The sequence below is a fragment of the Triticum aestivum genome, chromosome 3B (assembly GCF_018294505.1).
Source record: "Triticum aestivum cultivar Chinese Spring chromosome 3B, IWGSC CS RefSeq v2.1, whole genome shotgun sequence".
In the NCBI taxonomy this organism is placed as follows: Eukaryota; Viridiplantae; Streptophyta; class Magnoliopsida; order Poales; family Poaceae; genus Triticum; species Triticum aestivum.
In genome coordinates, this window is record NC_057801.1 from 603952916 (window position 1) to 603961719 (window position 8804).

General features: G+C 44.8%; 1 protein-coding gene across 1 annotated transcript; it reads left to right on the top strand.

The window, feature by feature from the left end:
- Positions 1-3076: 3076 nt before the first annotated feature.
- On the top strand, positions 3077-7212 carry LOC123065846 (probable WRKY transcription factor 33). Its single transcript, XM_044489051.1, has 3 exons — positions 3077-3311; positions 3602-3709; positions 6538-7212. The coding sequence occupies exons 1-3, from the start codon at positions 3214-3216 to the stop codon at positions 7097-7099; spliced, it is 768 nt and encodes a 255-aa protein (XP_044344986.1). The 5' UTR covers positions 3077-3213; the 3' UTR covers positions 7100-7212.
- Positions 7213-8804: the final 1592 nt, after the last annotated feature.

Below are 8804 nucleotides of genomic sequence, written 5' to 3' on the forward strand. Positions count from 1 at the left end.
TGCCGCGCCCCTCAATTTGTTTGCGGGCCAGCCGTGTTTGCGGTGTCTGTTCGGACGGGGTTTTTGCCGCCAGCCCGCACATTGGCGATTATTTTGCGGGTCGGGGGCTTTTGTGGGGTCTGCTAGAGTTGCTCTTAGACCGGCTTCCACGCTGGAGTGGCAACAATAACATGCCTTAATTTCGCTATGAAGATTGAGTCTATTTGACTCTCTAAACCCCTAGAAGATTTTTTATTTATTTCTGGGGATGACTTGTACGGCCTTATTAAAACATAGTACTAAATCAATTTTTTTGAGGATATCAATATGCATCTAAGTGAAGGTGCAGAGCACAACACATGCTTACTAAATACCAAATCATAGCCTTCCCCCTCCAAAAAAACCCCACTTTGGTCCCAAAAGTTCTGTATTTATTGGAGCCCGTGCTTGTGTGCTGCTAGATTAGTAGTTTCTTTGGTGAACCAAAAATGTGTTTAATAGTGTTACATACTTATTCAAGACTCTTTAATTTCCTTTTCCGCATGCAAAGGCGGCTAGGGCAAAGTTCTCTTCTCCTCTAAGCTCCACCGACCAACTCGTGGATTCTCCTCCCCTTGTTCCGGTGGCTGATGATGGGAAGCAAAATCCTGATGTCTTGGCTCCGGCTAGTAGTCCAGGTTAGTGATTTTTAGTCCTCGCAGAGGCAACACTTGGATGGATGGCGACACTTCATCTTTGAATGGGTCTTTCGAGGTTCGATCCTTCTCGTATCTTGGAGCTTCGGCTTAGATTTCTGCCGTTTCCTTGGGCGATGAGGTTAGGGTTTCTGGTCATGCGTGTGCTATGCAGAGATATGGTGCAAGACGCTGCAAATTGATTCAAGGGTTCAATGGCGACCACTGTGGCTCCAGGGTGCTGGTCCTTAGGGGGTACATGTACGAAGACTACCCGACTGCCATCGACAAGGTCGGTTCGACTCCAGTAAGGGAGTAGCGACAGCCAGTGGCGGAGCTACAGGAAAAAGGCTGGGCGGGCCGGACTAAGGAATTACACATAGTACTTGTACTTAAGGCCCAAATTTCATCTCATCCTTCCCCATTTTCGGCTGGGCTGGGCGGGCCACGGCCCATTCGGCCTTGCCTAAGCTCCGCCAGTGGCGACAGCAACATGTCGGTAGCTCGCTCTGGCAGCGGTAGTAATCATTTGGCGATCGAGGGACCTTGATGTAATTTTTATTATGTGTGGGTGCTTTGTACTTCTGATGAACTTCATAATAGATCCAAATATTTCACAAAATAGTAGTTTCTTAAACAATCAAATGACATATGCATGTTTTTGGAAAACTGGAGTATTTGGATTTAAGGCATATGCTTTATTATGTTTTTTAAATAGTGATTGAATGAGGAAAATCGTAGAAATACATGCATATGGTTAACCATTCCGAACCCTGTTTTGACCATGGAATAGACAACAGAGCTTGTTGCATGCATGTGTATTGCATGGCAATCATTGCTATGGTCGACGACAAAATGCATCATCCATCCCCTGATAATATATTTGCGCAAATCTTTCTCCAAATAAATCTGGATTATGCTTGGCTAACATATTTATATAATGCATGGACTAATGATAATAGACATTCGAAGATTGATAGAAGACGAGACTAGCAATGTCAGTTAAGTTGCATATATACTATTCCTTTTGTTTTTCTCAATAATTACCTGAACTTTTTCATACAGTACTTCATCTACTCTCTTTCTATTTCATACTAATATGTTTATATCCTCAAAGAATCATAAAATGAAATATTTATTTAAATCTTCTAGTTCAATTTCCTTAAGCCTCCCACCATTTGGGGTCAATCATAGACAATTGGTCACATGTGAACGTGGACATTTGTATATCCATGGATAGATATTGTTTATGCAGTCCACCTACATGGAAAGCGAGGACCTAACTAGTAATGTCCACAAAGCAAACACCGAGACATACATAGCTTAGATTATACCACACTGATGAGAGAATCGAGAGAAATTGGGAAGCTTTGAGATAAAGCTTCATATTCTGTGTAATATGCATATATAGAAGTTTAAGATTTTTTTTTTGAAAAGGGAGAACTCCCCGGGCTCTGCATCAGAACGATGCATGCGGCCACATTTATTATAAAATAACAGAGGTTCAACAAGGTCTCAAAATCTGCAAACAAAAGCAAAGGCTAGCTCACACAGAGCCTCAAAGCCAAAACAAAAAGCCCAACAAGCCACAACCGGCAGGCAAAATAAAAGATAGGTAAACTAATTGCCTATCCTATTATATGATCGCCATCCAAACCGGTTGAAGATATCCCGCGCTACCATCTCCCACCGGACAGATCCAGTAACCAAATAGAAGTTTAAGATAAAGCTAGCTAGAATTAGATCCCATGCACACAAACACACATGTCACAAGTTTGCTCCGCTGAGACAAAGACCCAAAGACACCAACGAGCTTTGCTCACGACGCCCTGACGGTGGATGTAGGAGGAAGAAAACTTTGGCAACTCTAAAACTTTGGAATGCTTTTCAATTCGGTGTTTTTGTAAGGGTTTGTACTACTTAATATGTGTCCTAGGGCCTTTCCGTAAAAAAAATATATTATTCACGTAAGTCACATATAGCAGCCGGGATATCAATATATACTATACAATATTCCTCCAATCAATATTACTTGTTGCAGCTTTAGTACAAAGTTTGTACTAAAAATGCGGCAAGTAATATAGATCAGAGAGAGTAACAATGTTTTCGCCCTCTCCCGGCCTGCTGTTCACCTGAAAGTATATTTGTGGGTTACGAATACCCTGTTGCACAACTAGTACACTAGTAGTATATGTTCAGCAGTGCAACCACGCGTGTCACACGTTGGGATACGTTGGTGAAGTTTCAAAGTCCAAAAGATGCCGCGTTTGCGGTTAATTAAGCCCTGGATTTAAAATTCTGGAAGCGAGCGCGCACCTGCTCCATGCGCCATCTAGCTCCAGGTTCCGCAGACCGCAGAGCATATGTGTATATAAGTGCACAGTCACGCACTTCTTCTCTGCAGCAGTAGACAAGGAGAATAATACTCACCATCTCCAGCACTCGAGGCCGTACCAGCCAAAGGATCGATCAGCGCCGACCAACTGCCAGGAAACTTGAAGGTTTTTGCCGGGCGCAACACCAACGCGCGGCGAGGTTTGCAAGAGAAGCCACCGTGGCCATGAGGGGGAGCAACATGCTCAGCTCCAGTGGGAGCAACAAAAGGGCGCTGCAGCAGGATTGCAGTGGCGGCAGCCATGCCCAGGAGCACACCAAGAGGTAAGTTTGAGTTTATCACACGATCGAAATTGCTATTGCTTCCATGGACCTTCATCATGCCTAAACTGAGCTAGCTAAGCATGTGAATGAAATGATTTTCGATCAAGGTTTGGGGTATTGAAGCAGCTATGTATGGCTGGTTCTCGTACTATATGATGTTCATAGTTATAGTTGTTTGGTGAAAATTAAAGTTCATATGGTTAGTACGTCCTACTTGCTACCTGTGATATATTCTCTTTTCGTAGTGTATATTGTCATAAGTTTCTAATGTGGTTTTGTTCCTCAAATAGGAAGTCTCGCATTGGCATGAGAACAGACTACACATATGCACCGTATCATGATGGATTCCAGTGGAGAAAATATGGGCAGAAGGTGATCCGGGGCAATGCCTTCCCAAGGTGCGTGTGCATAGATGTTATGTCATTATACCAATATATTGTTTTAACAATTAATGGATGTATCTGATGCAAACATTGTCAGCCTGCCCAAAGTCTGAACTCATGCTAATTAATTAGGGCTTGTTCAGTTCAAGGGAATGTCAGAAAAAAACTTTCTAGTAATATTCAAATCTGTTTTCCCTCCGTAAGTTGTTTGATTTGTAGGAATCATACAACAGAACATTTACTAGTCCAATAAATTCAGAAGAGTTCCATAGAAATAAAGGCATGTACAATTACCTCAGTTATACAAAGAAAACACACCCCTTTACGCTCGAAAACATACAGCTTTGGGTTAATTAGGGTCTCACATAGGCCTTAGTGATGAGATAAGACAGGATTAATCCAAAGCTTCTTCTCTATAATGATATGTACCTCTCACCTAACTTAAACCAAACATGTACGTTAGCCCACTCACTATCGATCACACACCATAGCAGATGCTTCCGTATTGGTAAAGTGTATGTGATTGATCTCCTTTCAAGGCTTTCCCATGTTAGTTAAGTGCTGCATGTTTTTGGTCTGATCGTTTCAGGGTTTTACGCAGTATTTTAGTCCCAAGTGTGCTTCGACGCAAAGGGTTGATATATACTACTATGCATGTGCGGTTTATTAGATTGATCTGCCGTGCTAGCTACCTGTGGTTCGCGCATCAGGTTGTGACGCTGACCTTTACGTTGTCGTGTACCTAGAAACCACATGCCTAAATGGGAATCTGCAATTAACAAGCGTAATGAACAAATTGGGAAACAAAAAAGGAACTAAAGTACCATCATACATTGAGGGAATCATCATGTTCTGCTTTCGTGCACTCCACCCAGGTTTTTTAATTAGCCAACCGGGGGATAAGCTATTTAAGCTCTCCAGCAGTCCTGCTCAACTACTTGCCCTTTGATTAAACCAAGTTTCTTTAATTTGTCTTTGCTATGATTGTTGCGCAATTGTACCACAATCTGTGCATGACCACCCTGGTCACATTTTTGAAGATGAATGTATGTAGTGTAAGCAGTCGTCGCGAATACGCAAAGCTTGCGTATCATTGCATTGATAGGAGGAACAGAATGAGTACAAAGAATGGTACAACACATGACACGAACGCACGCAGGCGTGAACATGGTGCCCGGAGCAGAGAGACAAGGGATGCTCGGCCCGAACAGAGGATACATCACAGCTAAACCAACCAAGCCCAAACCTAGAGCGGCAATGCCAAACCAGCAAGAATTCCAACATCATCTAAGCCAAAACCCGGGGACACCGCGAGCAATCAAGATAGCGCCTTCAAGAAGGAAATCGTCGTCGAGACGCCGTCGCCATCCGGTCCGGAGGAACCAGACCTAGGGTTTCTCCTGAGCTTGAGGAGGGGCACAGCTGAGGGCCTTGACAGCGCCTTCAAGAAGGAAACGACATCCGCAGACGCCGCTGCTGTCAGCTTCGGCAAACCGAGCAAGGATTTCTCCCTGGCCTCAGGCTGGGCAACCCCATAGCCATCATGTTTGGAGTCAGGGATGAGGAAGCCAAACGCTGGTCGAAGCCACTATGTCAGAAGGGGATTAGTGGGGTTGCACCTTCTGTCGGAGGGTGGCACTGCCTCCAGGCACACAAGCGTTGGATCTGGCAAAGGGGAGGCTGTAGTGTAAGCAGTAATTACAAATTAATTCATGACATCATTTTGTTCCGAGACTGTTAAATAATGCCTATGCTTATTCTTGAAAAATATATTCTCCCTACGACCCATATTAATTGTTGCCAATTTAATCTAAAGTGCGATAATTAATATGGATCAAAGGGATTAGTGAATTTAAAACATCTGTGACATGAGGCAATGAGTCATACTAAGTATGCAACATCCGTAAACTTTCATTCAAGAAAAATCATATAACAATGCAATAACAATTTTGTAAATAATCTCACATCTGGGAAAATTTGTAATTGGGCCATGTGACGGGGAAGCAAAACTTTACCAAAGTTTTTGTGGGATTGGTTTCAGCCGAAACTAAACACACCACTAAAGCCACAAAGAAAGCCACTCCTAACCGCAAATTAGAAAATTATAGATTTTCTTGTTTGAAAATTTAATTATCATGAGATTAGAAGTTTGAACTGCAAGATACTAGCATATGGTACATCTAGCTAGTCCAAACTCGACTGCGCCTTGGACCAATTTGGCACATATATCGTCACAATCTTAACACACGCATGGCCGCCCTAGCGCGGGCTAGGATTTTGGCCAATTTAGGCCATATGGCCTGCTAGATCAATCCTAGCACCTCCGAGCTAACCGTAAGAGAAATGGTGATGAAAAACCAAAAAGAGCTATATGGTATGTGTGCAATATATGCATGCCCTCACATGGTGGGCTTTAAGAGCGAACTTCTATCACAGCTGGAAAATTATGTTGTAAATTTTGGTCGAGCATTTCCAATCATATTTGTATTAGAAACATTTAGATGTGTCAGGGGATGACTCCAACATTGTGCATTTGGGATCTATAGAGAGTTCTAGAATATAGGTATGCAATATCAGTCCATGTTAGATCCGATCGGGGACACCCCATACTTGGGGAATGCGCCCCACATTGTGATATCGAAAGCATACGGCAGTGCTCCTTAAAGCTAATGATACATGTCGGCAATATTAACAACTCTGATCCATCATCTATGTGACACGATGCCAAGTGCTCGCATGTGCCAAGTTTTTGCCTAGCTAGCATCTCTTTCCAGAGCATTTTTTGCCAGGGCATGGAAAAGTGAGCACATACTAATGAAACAACTCTCTGTCGTTCCATGCAGGTGCTACTACAGGTGCACGTACCACCAGGATCATGGCTGTTCGGCGAGCAAGCACGTGGAGCAGCACAACTCGGCGGACCCGCCGCTGTTCCGCGTGGTCTACACGAACGATCACACATGCAGCGGCGCTGCTGCTTCCGCATCGGACTACATGGCCTCATCGATGCAAATCCAGCAGATCGCTGACGCCTCTCTGAGAAAGGCCGACACGGAAGCGGAAAGGCCGCCGCGCCCGCAGCAGCCTCGCTCCGGCGGTAGCTATGCCGCGGCGATAAAAGAGGAGAAAGACGCCATCGTCTCCTCCCTGCTCACCGTCATCAGAGGCAGCTGTGACGTTGTGAAATCTGACACTGCGCACGAGGGCTACAGCAGTGCGTCGCTGGCTACTAACTGCTACGCGATGTCATCCCCGTCGGTGGCCGGAGGTAGCCGTGAGGGTAGTAGCAGCTCTTCGGTTTCGCCAGTGGTGCTGCCGGCGCCAGATGACATGGGATTGGGACTGGACTTCATGGTGGAGTCCCACTGGTTCGAGCCTTTGGATTTGGGTTGGTTCGTAGAATAGTTGAGTACCTGAGCGTGTGCATTCGATTATCCTAACACGACGTCCTTTTTTCCTGAGATATGGTGGGGGTTAGACATGCTACTCACCATATCTCAAGTGAGAATCTAGCTGGGTGGGTGAGTTCACAACTGTTTTTGCTCACCATTGCACTTTAGAAGAGTTCTAGATGACGTCATGCACCCATCCATTTTTCTCTCTATAGGGAGAGACAAAGAGGAGTAATATATATACACCATATTTCTAAAATACAAGATTGTGAATATAGTGCATATGTAATTGGCTCTTCCTGCTCTTGTTGCCAAGATCTAAGAAATGACAGGATACAAGAAAGGGAGAGCGCGGCGATGGAGCTCCTTCATGTCCCGTCATATTAGGAAGACCATTTCTATGAACGGTTGGTGCTGTTATTGACATGAAGGAACGGACATAAAGTTTCAATTCCCAGTAAGGAAATGGATGGAATTTTTCAATGAAGAAAACCAAATTAACATATGAAACAATAGTGAGAGCAAATTATTCCTTAGAAAAAAATTAATCAGAAGACTTAAGCTATCCCAAATATACTACGCCTAGCTAAAGGCACTAAAGAAAGCGCCTGTGGGAGGCAATCAATATTTATCCCTTTTTAATAGTCAATAAGGTTGCCATGTTATGTAGCAATATTTTTTATATTTTTCTTTAATAATGTGCCAAAAAAATCCTTTAGCACGTTAAGTTTGCAATTATGTGTTGTTGCGATGAAACATAAAGTTTCGCTAGTAACGTATGATTTAGATAAAAAGATGATAAACCACAAAACCAAGGTTGTAAGAATCATGATTTTGAATCGGATCAGAGCTTCGATGATTGGATCGCAAATCATAAAATTTTAACTATCCTTAATGTAAAAACGTAGATTCTACTAGTCAAAATCATGGAATCGGAGTGGCTAGTTTGAATCGTAAAGTCATAGAATCATACAATAGAATCACAATCCTGACAACCTTGTACAACACACATGTATTTGTTCTCTGTGCGTGCTGATTTTCTCTAAAGTTTTTTCTGTGTTAGAGCAACTCTAGCAGACCCCGCATCCTGCCCCGACCCGGAAAATAACCGCCAAAATGCGGGTCGGGGCGGAAAAACCTGCCCGATCAGACCCCGCATCCCGCCCTGGCCCGCAAAAAAATTTCGGGGGCGCGGCAAAATCTCGGCCCCAACCCGCGAATACGCGGGTTTCCCCGTTGCGGCTACGTGCCCTGCATCACAGAGAAGTAGTTGGCGGGAGGGACATTTCAGCCCGCGCGCATTTTCCCTACCCCCTTCCGCCGCCGACCGCCCTTGCTTCCGCCCGCCCGCTGCCGGCGATTCCACCAAATCTGCGGGTAGAAACGCGCGGCGGGGCTGCCCACCATCCTCCCGCGCCGTCACGCTACACCGACCCCCCGGATCCGGCGAGAAGAGCGCCTTCGTCGCTGCCGCCGCCAGGGATCGACCACCATCGATCCCACCCCTCGCCGCCTCCCGGGATCACTCGCCACATCCTCCACCGGTTAGTGCGTATTTTGTGATCTTTGCGAGCGAGCGCTATAGTTCCTTGACGCGCCGGTGTGCATGTAGATGGATTTGAGCCCGTGCGAGAAGTTCTTGCTCACCTATTCGTCCGATTCGGACGACTCGGATGTTGAGACCATGCTTGCCAACTTTCGGCAGCAGACATTAGTCA

Excerpts from the sequence above, each read along its gene's own strand:
- LOC123065846 (XM_044489051.1), top strand. The coding sequence starts at position 3,214 with ATGAGGGGGAGCAACATGCTCAGCTCCAGTGGGAGCAACAAAAGGGCG. Across the intron at positions 3,312-3,601 it reads GCCCAGGAGCACACCAAGAG|GAAGTCTCGCATTGGCATGA; the intron begins GTAAGTTTGAGT and ends TTCCTCAAATAG. Across the intron at positions 3,710-6,537 it reads CGGGGCAATGCCTTCCCAAG|GTGCTACTACAGGTGCACGT; the intron begins GTGCGTGTGCAT and ends CGTTCCATGCAG.